General features: G+C 39.6%; 1 protein-coding gene across 2 annotated transcripts; it reads right to left on the reverse strand.

The window, feature by feature from the left end:
- Positions 1–5,164: 5,164 nt before the first annotated feature.
- RB195_026049 (uncharacterized protein) lies at positions 5,165–18,075 on the reverse strand (the record flags this gene model as incomplete). 2 transcript variants are annotated; one of them, XM_064214426.1, is made up of 20 exons in its annotated part: positions 5,165–5,175; positions 5,517–5,694; positions 6,186–6,554; positions 6,623–6,701; positions 6,782–6,892; positions 6,947–7,065; positions 7,344–7,494; positions 7,561–7,681; positions 7,754–7,850; positions 9,708–9,772; positions 9,833–9,939; positions 10,030–10,152; positions 10,265–10,439; positions 12,162–12,303; positions 12,493–12,597; positions 12,667–12,714; positions 12,759–12,810; positions 13,508–13,611; positions 13,944–13,974; positions 14,042–14,124. In XM_064214426.1, 20 exons carry the CDS (start codon positions 14,122–14,124, stop codon positions 5,165–5,167), a joined length of 2,271 nt encoding a protein of 756 aa, XP_064070307.1. The 2 variants fall into 2 exon arrangements, with proteins under 2 accessions (XP_064070307.1, XP_013300885.2); XM_013445431.2 differs by lacking the exons at positions 5,165–5,175; positions 13,508–13,611; positions 13,944–13,974 and adding an exon at positions 17,969–18,075 and having other exon boundaries at positions 5,509–5,694; positions 12,667–12,810; positions 14,042–14,171.
- Positions 18,076–19,688: the final 1,613 nt, after the last annotated feature.

Here is a 19,688-nt window from a genome sequence, read left to right on the forward strand (position 1 = left end):
CTGAATCATACAACTGGTAACTACTATAGGTCAGCTTTTCAAACTCAGCTACACCGAATCTGCTAATCCACGGGACGTATCCCGTTGATTTTGTCTGTGATCTTTCTATGCGTCGATTGCATAGTTGTGCTATGCGTTTGTTCCATATTTCCTCCTGCTGAATCTTTCAAATTTCGGACATTGTAATTGCACCTCCTTCGACTCGCTCATTCCCTTTTCACAGAGCCATGACGCCTCTTCCCGGACCCTATTCTATTTCTTTGCTCTCCCTCTCTCTCTTCCTGTATTTGTCCTAGTTTGGCCATCGACATTTCAGCGTCTTCAACGAATAGAGTATAGTTATTGCTGTGTATACTTTGCATATTGTTGGTAATGTATATGTAGATTATCGTGTAATAATAACGATCCCTGTGAGCAGCATTTACCGGTAGCGTACCTACTACTACTGTTAAACGGAGCTCACCTACAAGACGCTTTTTGAGATGTCTATTGATGGTGTGATCTGGTGCTACTATGTAGGTACCACTGTTTGTCTCTTAATGAAGAGTTCCATTGTCATTGTCCACGTGTAGCTGTGCTCATAAAAACGCTGATTGTTAGAAAAAAAAAACTTTTCTTATTCCAATATATAACAGATAGAAATTGTAAAGATCTTCAAGGGAAGCCAAGCAGTTAGATTTCTGTGTTACCAAACAGTTTTTTTTTTCAGGCTCAAATAAAAACCTATGAAGCCGTTTCGCCGTTTGTGGACAGGCAACAATGTTCTTTCTGAGACCCTCTACAAATCCTTACAAATCCTATAATGTACTGCTACTCTCGATAACTTTTCGGCGATGAAAAGAAGTTTTTCTTGTTACCAAAAGTGCACGTATTCTTCGCTTTTCGTTCGCTCTAAGAATACTTATAAAGATCCAGAAAGGGCACTACCTAGACGGCTTGGACGAAATTCGTAGAAATATCAAAAGGTGCGTGGGGCCCCTTAACTGTTGCCCAAAGCACATAAATTTGCGTCCTCAATCTCCCATACCTACAAATTCCTTGAGATGGGCCAACGCGTTCGCTTCAATTTTCAGAATCCACTGAGGTTTACGCGTATACGGCGTATACAATGACTTTCGCCGTGTTTCGCCGACACCGACCCTTTTGCGCCCGGAAGGAAGAATGGCTTATTTGCCTCGGGGCGGGGGACATTTTCAACCAGGAGAACAATAACAAGAAGGTCCTATTGAGAGCAGAGGCGATAATCGATTGATAATTGACGAAGATTCTCGAACGTACTCTAAATTTTAATGCATGTCTTGATTTATGCTATCAATCCTGGGAGTACGTGATCGGTGACGTGAAGAGAACTTTTGAAAGACGGCTCAAGAATGCTAACCTTAAAAATCTCAAAGTTCAAAGCTTTCAGCCCATGGAAAGAAGGTTAAAATAGTACTAAGCTTAGGATTCGCAAAATCTCTGAGAAATTCCTACTTGTCTCTGGAGATGCTTCTGGTAGGAGGGCTTAGAAAAGGCCAAAGTGAAATGAATTCAATAACGGGAGATTGTGAGTGATGGTCTGAGGGTGAATAATGGTTATTAGCAGCGTCTAAATACTGGAAAGTAGTTCGAAGTAAATGATTTCTTCAATTTTTTTTTGAGAAGATAAAAAAGCGGAACTTGTGGAACAACTATTACAATTATTATTATTACGGTATGTTTTCATACTTTCAACGTAAATAACTTTACAAACATTACTTCTTTTTTCTCATTCTGTACTGCAATCAGTCGCTCTCTCAGTCAACAGCTGGTATTTTGTTTTCGCTTCACTACTCCATAGTAATGATAGATTCTCTACTTACAAATAGATGGGGCGTAATGAAGGAGTCTTCCACTAAAGAAGGAAAAGTTTTCTGGAGTAAAAAATTCATTATAATGCTACTACTCTTCATATATATAGTTAGAACAAGAATATTTTGATAGATGAAAAGAATAAAAAATTAATTTAATTAATTAACTAGTGAAAGTTTTTTTTTCGCTCAAATTAAAATTATTAATTAAAATTAAATCATAGGGGTAAACGAAATACCTAAGAAAAATAACAATCCGCAAGATGATGAAAGTTGGAGAAATCAAGCTAAGAGTTTTTTTTTTTATTTTGGCACTTCACCTATCGCTCTTCGGCGAACTGGAGCGCTCCAGTGATAATTGAAATTTTCCCTTTTATATTTAACACGTTGGCGACAACGTAGTCCACATGCAGACAACGTTTTTTTTTTCTGGCCGCGTGAGACCGTGTAGTCCACATGTGAACAACAGCTTTCTTTTTTTAAAATCTGATTTAGCTATAGTTCCACTTTTTTGTTGCTTATTCTTCTCGACTAATTAAATCAGAAGCTATTTGCTGCATGGTATCCAAAAAATCACTTTTTTTTCCTCTGAATTTTAATGATAACACAAATAACATGTGGCCCGCAGTCGCGGACGGAAAAAAGGCCCCGATCCTTCATGTTTAATTTTTCCCAATATGCGATTATCATCAACGTGTTAAGTATCACCTGTACTCCCGTTGTTCACCGATTTGCTCAAGCAGACACCAGTAATACTTCCGTTTGTCCCGATCGTGTGCAAGGGTTGCCCAGTGGGATCTCTTCTCGCGAGGGACTCAAAGTGTGTCCTATTTTTCTTTGAAGGACTTCGTAAAGAGGTCTGACCATCGAGTCGGCGGTCTGCCTGCAGTGCGTTTGATGTCGCATAGTATCCAGCCACTTACGGCTCTGGTCCAACGATTGTCGTTGAGACGAATCATGTGTCCGATCCACCCAATTTTGTTTTCCTTGGCATATGCAGCAGTGTCTCTGCTCTGCGATCGTGACGTAGGAGTGAATTTCGAATCCCTTTTTTTACTTTCGTAATGCTGGATACTCCTAGAATCACCCTTTCAATTCCGCGTTCTTTGACGCTGATCACATTTCCCTTCTGCTTGGGAAAAGCCCATATTTCTGAAGCGTAGGTCGAAGCGGGAAGAACGGTGGTGTTGGATAGGTGAGCACGGAACCGGATGTTTCTAGTCCTCTCCACTACATCCTCGATGCTCTTGTATGCTCCCCAAGCTTTCCCCCTGCCCAGCGTGTTAAGCACACGCTTGACATTTTCCGTTGGATATGCAACTTCAGTCGCAATCAGTGATTACATGAGAAATCAATAGTCATTTTTGAATCTCTACCATCCCTTTGAAAGATTGTACGGTAAAAATATTACTGTTATCCAAATCAGATGGGACTGTTTTCTTCTTCAAAAACGAAGATGATCAAAGGCGTTCACATTAGCCTCTGTGATTCCCAAGCGCATTGTGCTCCATATCCCATGAAAAATCCTTGAATCGCTACAAGATTGAATTTTTGTAATCTTGGTGCATCTTGTATTAAACAGTTCATCGCGGGCCTTAAATTACTCGGTAACTCAACTTCCAGCTTCATGTAAAAACTTACTAAACTTCTGTGATCTTAGTCAAACATAAATAGTCTTCAACACATTCGCAGAAGAAAAAACTCTAATACTGAGGAAGATTCCATGGCGATAGTGGATGATCAATAGTAGAGGACAAAGATTGTATGGATCACCACAGTCCCTCGCCTTTTTTTCTTCCTCAACGCTCTCTTCTATACATTATTTTGTATGTTGTGGACAACGTAGCAGATCCATAGTTCTTTTCCATAGGAACCATTTCAAACAAAAAGTTCAGAAAGCGCTCCTAGCAGACATTGTTTCCGAGTGGTCGTATGCAGAGGAAATTCTGGAAGGGAATATAGCTCCCAAACTCACAACTTAATTTTTGAGATTGGTGGACGTGTTCCCCTTTTCTATCATAAGAATATTCCAAAATCCTTCCCTTATTGTTCACTTTCCTTGAACTTCTAAGTTCTCCTGTAAACCTTGCAGGTGCCGAGAGCGCTGAGGTATGTCTATAGTTTTCTTTCCAACTTGGTCACTCATTCCCTCATTTCCATTATAAATTAATCACTCACTTCATCAAAGTGCTCGCGGTTGCAAGCTCTACGATGGACGTGCATATTTATGGAAAAAAATTGTCTTCGGAGAGTTTCCTTTCGCCTACACGGTTTTCTTTTCTAGGCAGAATATCACTAGAGGGAATGAAACGATCTGAACTGGCTAGAACTCAACAAATCCACTAAAATTACCCCCGTATTTTTGCATATTATCCTTCAGTCTGACCTTACTCCGTACGTGATAGCACGTACACGATTTAGTGCACATAAGCAACTCTTTGTGTGGTAACATGATCGAGCTTTGTGGATTTCTCGATAGAGTTCTCCACATAAAAGCGCTACATATCAGGAGAAAAGCTCAGTCACTTATTGAAATTATTTGAATCTACTAAAAAACAGAAATAGACATGTTGCTGACAGGTATCAGGTGGAAGGTATCATCCCGTGTCAGGACTAGAGTTTTTATTACACCATGACAAAAATAGATGAATAAGAATATGAATTATAGGGCAAAATAATAAAAAATGCATTTCAGAACTGATATGATGATAGGTTGAAGTTTAGATTCTAAAGAAAAAAATAAACAATTAATTAGAGATATTGCATGCAATAGTTCACAATTAAAACTGCATTAGTGGTTTTACGTACGAAAAGACATCACAGTTGCACAATGCCTTTTCACTAAGGCATCATAGAAGAAATAGGAAGTTTTTTCTTGTTCACTACATGCTGAAATCTTATAGTACAGATTCATTTACAGTTAAAGACATTCACATGAAGAGTGAGTAGAATCTATACAGATGAACAATACAAGCTTATTGATTACATTCACACAAAAACAACGAGGAATATATGAACGGGAGCCGAGATAAAATGAACGGTATGAATAATAGGGTATTGTAAAAGCCAAGAAAGTTAGCAGTACTTCTAAATATTTGAAATTAAAAAAAAAAAAAACTACGGCCAGAAATATAAAACGGTCAGTGACGAATCACTGATAACACCGACCAAAGTTAGTGAAAAAAAAATACAAACTTGCTATTACAGCATTGAAATCATCACAGACATGATCCCAGTGAGGATTAATATTTATAGTAAGTTGAGAATAACTTGAAAAGGAAGAATGATTTGATTGGGATGATTTCCAATTCAATAAGAATCCTCGAGGATCACTATTATATGATGTCTAAAATAATGAAACCTATTTTATTTAAAATAATCGCTGCAAGTTCAATAACAACAAGCTCCCACATTCAGATACCGGCGAATACTGAGAGCGACGGAGGTGGACGTATACACACATTACTAGTAATAAAACGATAAAACGACATTTCAAAGTTAGGGACCGGTTCAAGGACTAAATTTTGAAGCAAGGTTGACGAGTGCGAACCCGGCATTTCAAATTTTCGCTTATTTAGAAGCAAAAAGAAATTAGCATTAAAAGAGCCCATTACAATGAATGAGCAACTGAGGAATTTTGGCTGAATACCCAAAATCGAGAGAGGAAAGACGAACACATTCATGCACCTTTATCGAATGGCTCGGGACTAGCAGGTGGGGCCCGTCCTTGGCGATTCGAAGGACCAGCGGCAGCAGTGTCCACTTCCTCCTCGTCCGACGACGAATCCATCTGGATCACTTCCAAAGAACGTGGATCTTCTCGACTGTTCGCTAATACAGCGCCCTCTTCGCGCATACCGTCCTCCTAAAATAATTTTTCTGAGTGTCTTCTGTGAAAATCCTGAGTTCCGTTGCGGAGTTCGTCCTAATTCGCTCTAGATCAACGGATGTCAAATAAAAAAAAAGTCATGTACTGTTTTGTGCAAGAAATTTCCAATAGAAAACCTCTTTCGTAGAATAAAACACATTAGCTATGTAAAAAAATAATCCTACAAGCAAAAATAACCTTATAGGCCTTTTTCACGGCGCATCTCACAATTTTTATTTCTTTGTTAGAATGAACGTCCCCGATTCAGGCTACTTGCTATTGCTGAGGGCAAAACTCAGCAAGTCCCTTACTTCGCTACCCTTTCTTCCAAGGCACATATCCTTGCGGTGCTCCATCTCTCAAGGAAACTGCAAGTATTTTTCTGAACTCTTGCTCAGAGGAGCTCATTTGATACTAGTAGTTTCATCCACATAACAAAATAACAAAAAAAATATGCTAGCAAAAACCCCAACATTTGAAGGACTCACAAATCCATTGTACAGGCGGGGCAAGATCGGCTTCTGGACATAGCGCACTGATCCGTTATCTCCGTTCCACCCCTCGTATCTGTTGTTATAGGATGTGCTAGGGCCAGCCTGTCCACAAGCATCATCGTCCCTCGGTGGACTCTGAGGCGGACTACAGGCTCCATCAGTAGCAATTGTCCGTTCAGCGGAGCTAGACGGAAGAGCAGTAGGTGGGGCAGGATCGTCTTGGGTGCTACTGGGCGGAGAAGCACCACTCGATTGTGATGCCGGCTCAACCAGGAAATCCCAGATAAGTATGGTGTCGTCATGGGAACTGCTCACTATTTGGAAGTCATCAAATTGAAGACGAAATACGCGACCGGTATGCTGCTGAAGAAGTGCGAGTAATACTAGAATAAAAATCTACATCTACATAATCTCTTCAGTGTTGCACTCACCACCAATGTGCTTAGGCACAGCGAGCTGGGAGAAGAGCGTGGATCGAGAGCAGCTTCCAAGTCCCAGACACGAATCTTGCTGAAGAAAAGCAGTGTTCTTTATTAGAACGGAACAGCAATACGTCGTGAAATGAAATCAACGTGTACGCTAATACTTACCCATCGTAAGCACCAGAAACTATGCGTTTGTCGTCGAATCGGATACATCGTACCAGTTCTTCGTGTCCCTCAAGTACGCGTAAGCATACACCAGAGTGTATATCCCAGAGTCTGGATTATGGGAAATAAGTCAATATCCCATAAGCCAGGTTATATTGGACTCACCTGATCGAATTATCACTCGATCCGGAGACGACAAGACGTCCGCGGTATTGTAAGCAGGCAATACCACGCTTATGACCCGACAGTGTGCGAACAAACTCCAGACTATCAGCAGACCACACCTATCAATTTTACGAATAGTTTGAAGGCCTTACAAATGGCATAAAGGTTGTTGTACATTTTAGACGATTTTATTAATCACGATGCCGACAATTTTTCTGATACGTAAGCATGGCAGTGAAAGGCGATCACAATATCGAAAAAACATTGAAAGTCAATGAAACTATCACCAAAAAAAGTCAAGTGATGTCATCCAATTCAGGAATAAAACCAAATAGCAGTTCCATAAAGCACTATAACGTATGAAATTTATGAGGAAAGAATGAGGCAAGCTTCTCACCTTGATGGTCCGATCACCAGAGGCACTGACTATATAGCGGTCGTCGAAATCAACAACATTCACAGCCGCGCGATGTCCGACGAGAACTCGTCGAAGGTTAATCTCGCGCGGCGACACCATGTCCCAAACCGCGATCGAGCGGTCTTTAGAACTTCAAAGAGAACCTCATAAAAATAAGAGCACATCAACCACCAGAACAGAAGCAAAGATACCGCACCAAGTGACCATAATTCCATCATTAAAACGTAAATGCAGAACTGCTTCACAGTGATGAATCAATGTATTCAAACATTCTCCAGTTGCCACATCCCAAACACGAACCGTTGCATCAGATGAACCTTTAAAGCACGTTTGAAGAGCCAAAACAAATGGACATCTAACACAAATCAACATTTGAGAAAAAAACTCACCCGAAATGATAACTCTTTCGTCGTATTGAAGACACAACACAGAACCCGTATGCCCTGACAGTACCCGTTCGCAACTCAAATCTTGACGATTCCATACCTGCAAGATCTAGCGTTTGTCGGTAGTCAATGATACATCCAGAAAATATGAAAAAAAAAACTCAGCATCCTACTTGTGAAAAAGCAGAAAAAAATCCAACAAGTATGAAATTAAAGGACAGCCTTGACAAACAGATGGGGCGAGACCAAAAATCGGAGTCTTATTCGATAGCAGTTGAATAAACTAAGGACTAAATAGCCCTTTAAAAGTCTAAATTATTATTATAGCATAAATTTATAGATTATTATTAATATTATTGTATTGTCATTGTATAAATATGTATAAATTATTATAACAAAATTACTGTAAAGAAAATTAAAATTGTACAAGTTTGCATTACCAATATAGAAATGTGGACGCGATGAGATACATGTTAGCGTTAAGAGTGAGCACCCAAAAACAGCGTTCAGGAAACGAAGTTTGGAATCTCTTCACGAATATCCAATAGTAGATAGGTAGGAAACATAGTTCAAATGATCATGGTGAAAACGTACATTTCCTTCCAAAAATCCAGAAATTGAAAGCAACGCAAACACTCAGTAGTATCAGTCTGCACAGGTGTGCGTGTCACGCGTGCGAAAACTCGTCCAACAAGGTGACTAGCATGAAATCACAAAAACGACGAAAACTTCCGCAAATGCTACTCCCTTTAAGTTACCTGATGGTTAGCAAATGATTTTACTACTCAAGCACGACATATGACCTTATACTGTGTGGGCGCGAAAATCTTTCTTTTTAGAGATCTATCGAGTCGCCGTGCGAGTGATCCCTCAAATTAATACATTTGTGAGGAGTTGTGCATTTTCACTGTGATACTTGCAAACTGCGACCCAACACCTGATCGTTAGAGGAGAGATCTTTAGAAAATCCTTCAAAAAACTATGCAACGTTTGAAGCACAGTAAAGAGTGTGTCATAACTGGATGGGTCATGGATTCTATCACTTAAATATTTCGGGAATGATCCTCTAACCACATAAAAAAGTCGTAAGTGTATCTCACAATGTTAATTCACATGCATTCTATATAAATACTTTTATTCCCTAGATCTCAAAGAAAAAATGACTAGATAAGCACGCCAAAAAAAAAAAACAAAAACAAAAAAGCGGTTATGATGAAAAAGAAAAAGAAGACAGCAAAGGAGAGTGACCGACCGAAAATTCACAAAACACTGGTAGAAAACCCTACTAAAAGTCAGAAAGTGTTTCGATTCAAGCGAAAACGTGTTCTAATAATGAAAAATTAACAAAAATTCAATGAATCACAGTTGGAAAGACCACGTCAGTCATAGAGCTATCCCCGAGTGTTTACCAAAGATTAAAATTTCCGAAATCGTTCGGTATATTATACTATTCCATTAGTGAACTGAAGAGATAAACGAGAAAGGATCTAAGCAGATAATCCAGATAACCAGAATATCTCACTAACACAAGATTGCTTCAGAGTCAACAAGTCGAACGTTTTTTCTGTGAGATCTTTTGCTCCAACCAGCCCCAATGCAATGTTTCGAAATAATTTTTCTCCCAATACGTAAAACAAAACAGAATGTACTCAAAATTAACTTCCTGCACTTTGCAAGCAAAACAAAGCGACATTAGAGTAGAAGAAGGTCAGATCTGACAGAAAAAAAAAGAACGCATGTGTGAGAATAAGAGTACGTATAATAATGGAATTTATATTATAAAATAATGGAAAAATCGTACGGCATAAAAAGCGAAAAAAGTGAACGGTAGAAAAACAGAAGAGAGCAACAAAAGTTCACGCAAATGAGCGACGAAAACAATGGAAAAACGGATATTTCAACAATCAAAGCCTAAGAAAAAGGAAGTTGAAAAAACCAAGAATTTGAGGGAAGCTACCTTAATTGTGTTATCGCGTAGACCGGAAACGATTTTCTCATCGTCATATTGCAAGCAATACACACCTTAACAAACAGCAACATAAAAATGACGATAACCTTAAAAACAAAGACAACACCGGTTACCTTTACTATTCTCTGAACGGCAGTTTATGCTGCTCAGTTTATAAACTCCATTGCGCCAATTAGATTCAATTTTTGCGATGTCGTTCACAACTTTCGGGAATAGTTCTCTTGAAAACGAATTTCACACTCGAACATAAGAAGAGGACAGAAAATGGAAACACATGAAACAAAAGAAGATTCGCAAAAGAAGGTCGTACCTGTAGAATCGATGTTGCAACATAACCATTTCTGCTGATCCTCGCATCATTTCGTAGGGGACTCTGTAGTTGTCGCAAATTTCATGGGCGGCACAGTCTCTACTGACCAAAATAAATTTACGCCTGGAAAAATAGCAAGTCTGAGCGGATTTCAGAAAGTAGAGGAAAATGTTGAACACAAAAAGAAATGCTTTGGAAACAACGCGAGCAATAAAAAAAACGATGAACTACTTACCACTTTTTCTTCTCACTCAGTCCACGCCACATATTATCCGTGCGTACATTTCGTTCTATGACTTTTCTCCACAACTGACCCTTTGCCAGTACGGTTCGCCATTTCGTGCTGACTGCTTCACATGAAGCTAAGGTTTGGGCATCCAAGTTAAGAAGGATCATCTCGGCAAGGTGCTCTTAAAAACGATAATTACGAGAAAATCCATATGGAATGAAAAGAAGGAGAGCATAGTGAAACACTGAGAACTCTTGAAAAACTGTGCATTAACCACTCTTTCAATTAATTTCACACCAAATAGGAATAGAACCTTAGCCGACGTTCCAGAGCGGTAACCGCACCTCAACTAATTATTCCATCTCTAATTCACAAAACATCAACACTTCATATTATCTTGAAAAAAATTTAACAAAAAAAATCGAAATCGAAAAAAAATCGTGTCATTATTTGTAAGGTTCAAACGTGTCCCATTCAATAAACAAGAATCGAACTGATGGTAACGTGTGTAACCACACGTCAGGGCATGAAAATATTTTTAGAGAAATAGAGACAGGCACAGCACATGAGCTGTTCATCGTTTTTCTCTCTTCTTTTAAATATAGCAGGATTAAGATACATGGTCAAAATGTTTTCTGATCACCTTTAAAAAATCAAAAAAAAAATCAATCTATAGCGCCATCACCAATTACCATATTACCCACGATGCACCGTAGAATCTATGGTCAATTTACCATTGTTAAACAAAAAAAGAACTACTTTAATCACAGAAATGAGCAACACACTTCATAAAAGTCCGTAATTGTTTCGTCAATTAACGATTTGCAGTTATCAATAGTAATCGTTCTCATCATTTCTGACTAGGTATGAGAAAACGAAGGAAATTGTTATTGTATCTCCGATAATACACACAAAAACATGAAAACAATCAAGTAGTACAGACGAAAAATGAACGAAAAGTGCTCAATTATATTGACATATTCATTAAAATTCGAAAAAGCAATAAACACGAAAACTTATGCCAACTTAAGTTCCCTTAACCTTGCTCTAGGAAGTTGTAGAAGTGTGATTTCTGAATGAAATATTACATCTGACAACTACTGCACAGCAGTTAAAAATTAATCTTTGCCACAATTGGAAAAAAATCCAACAGTATGAAATAAAATAACCTAACCTAGAACAGTAAAATTGTAGTACAATTCGACAGAGTTGTTCTGTTCCAAAGAGATCAAACCAGAATTCTGTTGGTGAGGCTCGATACGGTACTATTTGGATGTTATGTCATACTATACAGTACATAGTCGGGTCAAAACGACTTGACTGTATCCCAAGCTTTGAACCGACTATACCACTATAAGTGGAATTACATGGAACTAAATCAATATTTATTAGAAAAATTGAACCAGAAAATAAATGGCTTTACAGAGTCAATCTGCATCTACCTTATTTCTAAACGTTATAGGAATCGTGATTCTTTCGATTTCTTATTTGTGGTTACGGTACTCTTTGGTGTAACCGTTATCACACTGAGATACGGTATCTACTGTACACAGACTCCTCTCTCGCAAACTTTCCCTATTGTAAGTCTTACATACAAACACATAGCAACGTAGGATACCGGAAGAAAACACAAAACATGTTCCTTAATTCCTATCTACCGTATCCTTCACAAAGGAATCAGATAATGGATTATTTATGCTAAAAGACTGAATTACCGTAATCCCAAAGCTTCATATCTCTAATAGTAATAGTTTGAAGTAGTTCAGAGAGGACTCAACGTTTCCAATCAAACTTTCTCCTTTAGAAGGTATTCAAACAAAACTGGTTCAACAACCAAAGGAAGAAACGTCTCATCTAATTTACAGGGATAGAAATAGAGGACAAAGAAAAAGGTGGAACTTACGCGGCAATAAGGCGATAAAATCTCGCTGCAGCATCGGCTGTATCAACTTGTGAGTGAAGAACAACTGATTATGAGACATGCGATTGAGGATGCGCTCGATGAAGTCCAACTGCTCATGTTCGTTCCAGTTCGAGCTGAACTTCTGAAGAACACAAAACATTAAAGATGAGTTATTCGAATACCAAAAAAGCCAGCATTTCTACATGTATAAGCCCAAATTTTTATTCAATAAAAATGGTCATAAACAGTATTCTCCATAGCAAATTACTCTATACGTAATTCCGGATAAAAGTCACTAAATAATTGGAAGAAATGGACCATGTACACTTACTTCGAGTGTTGCTTCATATTCGCGCAAATATTGATCGCTGAGGTTATCCCTTGGGTTGTAGTCGTCAGTCAGTGGGGTAATTCGCATCTTTTTATATTTACGAAGCTTAACAACAACTGTACGAAACGGAGAAAAAAATAAGTACACAACCAAGAGGAAGATCAATAGTCTTACTGAGTCGTGGTGATCTGGAACAGTTTGGTCAGTAGAGTCGCCACAATCCTGTCTTAAAGGATAGTACGACGAGAGGAGAGAAATGCTAGAACCGTCATTGATGTAAGGGGAATCATCCATACGCGGTGACGAATCAGAACTCGGCTGAAATAGAGGTAAAATCGAATCGGACGACGGAACAAAACCTCCAACACCAAGCATTAATGACATTAAGGTGGAAAGAGAATGAAAAAAGGAAAAGAATGGTACGAAGCGAATAGAAGAACTTAAGATAGAAGAATAGTGTCTCCCACGTGTCAAAACACACTGCAATCAATGTAGGGGGTTCTAAACGTAGGAAAAAAAGTATCGAACATGTGTAAGGCAGGATTTGATGTCGTCGTACGAGCCTTTCCGGATACCTTATTATACAGACCCTAGCTACCCAATACGGCGACCGAATGAGTGGGTTTAACCCTGGATGCAGCATATGACAAGAGGAGTTCGGAAGGCAATACAGGGGACGTGCGTTCTGAATAGGACCAACGCGTTAGAACTTGTCAACGCAACGCTCCCGCGACGCACGCGACACAACACCGTTGCGGTTGCCCCTGGAGCAAGTGTAAATTTATGCCGTTGACATGTTCCAAGCCCTTTTCGTGTTTGAACCTGACAACAGCTGTCCCATCGGGGTCCCCATCTCAGCTCTTTTAGCATCTCCAGAAGAAGAGTTTCAAGGAGATGAGCATCTTGCAGGTCAAATAAGTACAAGGTTCATTCCGCCGTCATGGCCAGAAATGCATCAGACAGCAATATTATTTCAGAAATTAAATGTGAATTCAAATGGTAAGGTTAAGCTCACCTGTCATCGTCGAAATGAGATTTTTTGAGAGGCAAAGTGAGACATAACGCACATCTGTTACAGTCTGGAGCAAAATACGCATAACAGCTTCGAAGACCTTGATCCTGAAGTTAAATGTACTTCAGTAGAGAGGGGCTCGCACAAAAGCAGCACATATTACTGTAATAGACTGCTACGTCATAAGGATGTCTCGAACAACTTCACACTAATCCGTGGATAACTGACAGGATAAGTATGCTACTTTAGGAAGGTTAGATAGGCGAAGGTTAGATAAGATTGAAACGTTCACGCAAAATCTTGGGTTTTCTTTGAAACAGGAGTTAATGTAAAGAAAGCAGATCAGATCTAGAGGTATATGACTGGAAATCAGTTAAAGTGCTGGAACTGTTTATTCTGTTGAAATCTGGAATAGGAACTAAAGCGGTTATCGTTTTACCGCGGTGCATTGCCTTGTCCAATCTCGATGGCTGAAAACAAGTACAAACAGGACGGCTGCATAACAAGGCGTAAAAATAAAAAAAGATATTACCGTACTTGAATGAAAGTTGTTGGAAACGATGGTGAATTCTTGAATTCTGAACGTAATTTCCTAGGTCGTTTCCGCATATTCTCACCATCCGGTTTTCCGGGAGGCGCTGATATTACTGGCCACATTGTGACAGTCCTACAAGAAATCAAAGACAAAACAATTGATGCTAACCATTCATTAATAGAAGAACCCATGATGAAAAGACGGCGACATCGCCTTTGTAGCGATAGATCAAAGCGGATCTCAGACGAGATCACCAGCAGAAAGAAGATGAACTGACGATTGCAGCGAACGCTGTATCAGTCTGGCTGGACCCGACCTGGCATGACAGCCTGATGAAAATCAACGCGAACCTGTGTTAACGTGTTGCGTCTGGAAGTTCCACCAGCGGATTCCTGTTAACTCTGTGAGTGTAAGTAATATGCAAGACAAAAAATAACGACAAAGACATTAGAAACAAAGCACGGAAGCGCACTAGTTCCAAAGATTTATTTAGAGATGAAGAAAAAAAAACAAAGAGATGACTTACACGAAAATATGACTTCACTTCAGGTCCCTTTGTTTCTTGAAGGACTAAAAACCAATGCTGCAGTTTGATTCCAAAATTTTCGAAGGCTGTGATCATGTCAACTATCCACAACTCGGAATGTTTGAAAATTTCTCTAGCCTACACACTTCTCGAAAAAGCTTTAGAATATATTCTAGAACGAAGAGGAAAAGAGCTAGTTCTCGAATGGTACAGTAATTACACACCGCCAAGAAAAGTACTAAATATTACTCGCTCATATAAAAAGTGGAAATACATTTAAAGAACCCGAGAAGCTGTTCCTTAATACGTAGCGGCTGGTCGAGAAAAACTGAAATGGCACTGTACGCGTCACTGAGGATACGTGTTGAGAAGTGAACTCATGCGGTCAGTCACCAGGAATTTGTGTGCAGTCGACACTTCGATGACTCACGAGATCTTTTGCGAAAATGTCATCTTAGCAGGAAACCACCGACGAAAAGTTCTCTAGTGAATAAATGTGGAGTTACATTATCCGCAACTAGAAACATTGCAGCGGACATTTCTGGAGTATGAGGTGGAGCCAGCGCGCAGGTGGCCCGTAAATCTCCCATACAACGAAAGCTCAAGCTGGAAAATGGGAAAATATATTTAACGACAAAAATAAAGTATATATTCATATCGATGATGATTCCTTTCAAAGCAAACTCTACTTATCTTCAACCTGTGTCAAACCTACGGATATGAAAATGTCAAATCTACGGATATGAAAATCCTAGTTCAACCACTACTTCTTTTTAACTGAACCAATATATCATCTTTATAGTGGAAATGTTGAAATGAAGACCGACGATTAAAAGGAGGAACACATTGGAGTAGAAAATACATTTCCATTAATGAAACCAGCAATGAGAAGAAGCTTACGAGATCCATAGATGACTTGAAAAAAAAATTGCGCGATTGCCGATGAAAAAGGTTGAATAACATAACACCAATTTACAAGGTCAGGAGTTCGTTTCTTCCACGGAATACGTTCCGAACGTTCATGTCATATCCACAAAATTATCCCGTGTTGATTCTCACTGTCATTAGATAACACCTATCACTCAAAGCTCAAGAATCGGTAAAGAATGAATTAAAACTTTTGTTCTGAAAAAAGAATATTAGAAGGACCCGATGAAATATTGAGAAAAACAAAGGAATAAGCACATAACAGAAAGATCCCTCATCGACTCGTTGGAAGATTAAGCCGAAAGATAACAGCGGTCTTCAACGATGATGTCTTCGCAAGCGAAAAGAAAATCTCTACAAACTAGCCAACCCAGAAAATTTAAATTGTCCACACATTTTTAACCTGATGATTAGCTTACATTCACACCATCAAGTGCACATAGCCAATTCTTACAGCATGCTAAAATAACCAAATACACCCACCCCCACTGGATAATACAGTATTAGAAGCCTGGAGTAAAGTGTAGTTGAGAGGGGGACCCTCAACCGCGCCCTTATTTCTGGAAGTAAATAACTAAATCAATCACGGCCCTTAGACCTAAGTAATAGCCTTAGAGGATCTACGACATTTAGGCTAAAGTTACGAAGAGAGAAAAGGAAGATAGAGCTTCCAGAAATAAGACCGCGGTTGAGTGCCCCCCGTCCCTCAACTGCATTTTCCCCGCTGCCTGTACACAGCTGCACAGAAAAATAAACATGTTGTATCAATAAACAATATTTCCACAACAAATGACACATCACATTCCATAAAATGGAGATGAGAAGCAGATTGTAAGATAGTAGCCGTAAAAAAGTATAATCTCCTTGAAGCGTCTCATTTTCGAGCGTCGGTGGCGTTTTCGTTGCGGGACGCTCACTTGACGCTGCAAAGTTGAAACGGAGATCAAACGTTTTTGACCAGCCTTATACGAACGAGCTTATCTAAGCAAAATATTGCAGTAAATTCTCGAAAGGTTTTTATCGAACAAAAATTTCGACACGGGGCTCCATGAAAAGGAATGTGACGGCTACTTTTCGCAGCCTGAGATCTTCCAGAACTTGAAATGCGATTCTCTCCTCCTGCAAAATTGCTCACGATCTGCGTTATTTTTTTTTCGTCATTTATATTTGCTAGCAGCTAGGAGTGGTTAAATGAGAAAACAGAAAAATTTCCATAATGTGGCCCGTCGATATCTGAGAAATCGTCCAAATATTTTAATTATAGGTTGATAGGAGAAGTTTCTGCGAACTACGAGTTATTTTGAGCGTCTCCGTATATCTTGGATATTTACTGTTCACCCTGCAAGAACTAGAAAGTCTAATACACCTACTAATATAGACATTCAGAAATATATAGGATATAATATAAAACAACATAGGGGTTCATCCGATGAATCTTAGCCAAGATGGTCTTGTCTTAGAGTGACTGAAAACACTGCAGTTTTCATATTTGCATCTGCAGATGTCAAATAATGAGGAAAAAACCTTTTCTTTCATTCCTTTCTTTTATGGAAGCGCAAATAGAAGTCAAAATGACAATTAACGGTGACGAAACGTTAAATAGAGCTATGATACTCTTCCAACATTGAGCCAAGAGGACGTTGAACCAAGGTGAAGCGGAGAAAAAAGAAGCGGGAAGCAGAAGTCTCCAACTCTCGACATTTCACACCAGGCAATGGTATTTAAAACGGAAATAAACTTCAACGTATACTAAATAAAAAAAAAGAAGTGGAAAGCGGATAGAAGGAAAGGATCTGATACTGCGGGACGAAATTTTACTCTCGTCTCGGTATCCCCTCTACCTCGATTATAATGTTCTCCGGAGAAGGACCAGATTAGATTATAACAGATCTTGGAGCTGAATTCCCGTTCACTTATCGTAACAGATGATCGCAATGGGAATACATGAAGAGATTCCGAAAATAAGCTGTTCGCGTTACGTTGTCAAAGCTATCCCAATGGATTTTTGATTCCACTCCAAGGTTATAGATTCTTTAGTAGCAATAACAAATCCTTCCCGAGGAATAATAGCTATAACTCGCTGACGATCGTGCGAGTTCTGCTTCTGCTACATGGGAACTGTACGGATTACAGATCATCTTAGTTCCGCATACAATCCACGTCATTTATCAGAACTACAAGAAATTTAGCTTATTTGGGACTCAGTTTCTGAGAAATTTTTCTGGAAGCGACAGTGAAGGACAAAAATAGGAAGCATAGCAAAGTGCTCCATCCATTGCCATGGAGAAGAAGAAATAAAGTGTAATATTATATTAACAAATGCAACACACGCCTGGCTGCACGTTTTCCGAAGTGCTTTTCAGCGTTTCGTTGATCTCCTGGGTTTCTTATCAGTATCAACATTCTGTCGCTGGAGAAAGAATTATTACAATAATCTTGGACCTTTGTTTGTGTAGCCCTTTTCTAAGTAAATCACCCCAGAGGAGGTACAAAAACAATAAGATGTAGAATAAGAGCGAGAACGATGATGAGAGGATTGTCCTCATCATCCCAAACATCTTGTAAAGGAAGGCACATTGCCATGCCACGCGGTTGTCAATTTGTTAAAAAGTCAAGTTATAGTCCCATGCTTCTGGCTCGATGCAGCTCATTCCTCTTTTCTACCTTCAAAACGGGAAAAATGGCAATAGGGTCCACAATGAAGAAAAGAGTGATTGTCGATGTGTAACTAGAAAAGACAAGCGTATAGAATTCGCACCTTGCGAAAGTTCCGTAACCTCAAATAATCACTTTCCTGGAGTACTACGTGTACTAACATGTTCTTACTTGTTTGCGAGGTATCAGGCAAGAACGTCACAGGTACACATCAGGCTTCCCCTCCAGTGCGCCCAATGGTTGGAAGCTGATATCTCCCAAACAAGTAAGAACAAGTCAGAACATGTATATTAGAGTGAAAAACGAGATGAAGCACGGTGAAGTTGCGTAAGCGGTTGCGCTTGAAGCGGTGCGGTGGAGCGTAGCGGTTGGGAACGAGGGGGACCACCGTTAACACCGTTCTTCGCTTCAGTTCGGGATGGTCCCACCTCGATTCCAATCGCTTGCTCCACCACGCCGCTTTGATGACAACCGCTTACACAAATGCACCGCGTTTCATGGCGTTTGGACCCTGCTATAACCCTGGAGGGAAATCATTGTCTGATGTTGTGGAACTATCGAAAGGTCCGGATTCTATCATACTCCCTAGAAAACGGTATGATACACCTGAAAAGTTCATTATACTAACCTATACGTGTTCTTTACGAGAGGAGAGCTATGTTCGAGAAATAAAGACTGGTTCCCTACGTGGCGCAGAGGAAAAGAAAAGAAAAATGACTAAAGCTGAAAACTAAAACCACCACAGCGACGACTCTCCGACGTGTACTTGTGGATTTGGAGAAATCCACTCAAATCAGTAATGATGACAACTTAGCACAGCTACGTAGCATTCTTGCGTTCCGCCGGTTACAAACACAATATTCCTTAATGACACCTGTTCATGGCTTATTCCTCTTAAAAAGAAAAAACAAAACAAACAAAACCAACTAGCCACCGGTATGATAATTGCAGTTTACAGAGGAATTTTCAAATCTCCTGCAATGTCAAATAAAAGTGACAGGTGCGGATTTGCATTAGCAGAATGTTACTCCTACAAAAGTTCGGCTACGGCGTTATACAGTCAAATGCCAGAGATCCCCGTTCCCCACCCCGTTGCACTTCCGATGGAGCTACAGTGGACGTCTGGAAGGCGGGACCTACGCTTGGCTTGGACCATAGGACCGAAATCCTCCTATAATCTGTGCTAGGATTATTCTTTTGCTATCACCTGTGAACGGTTGAAAACCGTTGCACACAACCGTTCCGGTGGTGTTCTACCATAAACCAGAACTTCTTGACCGGATCATATATTCCTTGACATTACGATCGTTGAGAGTGGATAGAGTAACATCCATACGCTTCTCATTTCCTACAGTTGCTTCAAAATGCATCTGTGAGTGAGTTGAAATAATGAATAAAACAGATAAATATTATAGTGATCCACCTTTCTGAACGTCTCGAGCGTAAAGGCAGCTTTAACTGTATCTGCTACATTCCAGGATTGATTTCACCTTTCCTATAGACGATAAGGCAGGAGCGACGTCATCTATATTAAAGACATT

The sequence above is a fragment of the Necator americanus genome, chromosome X (genome assembly GCF_031761385.1).
Source record: "Necator americanus strain Aroian chromosome X, whole genome shotgun sequence".
NCBI classification, from domain to species: Eukaryota; Metazoa; Nematoda; class Chromadorea; order Rhabditida; family Ancylostomatidae; genus Necator; species Necator americanus.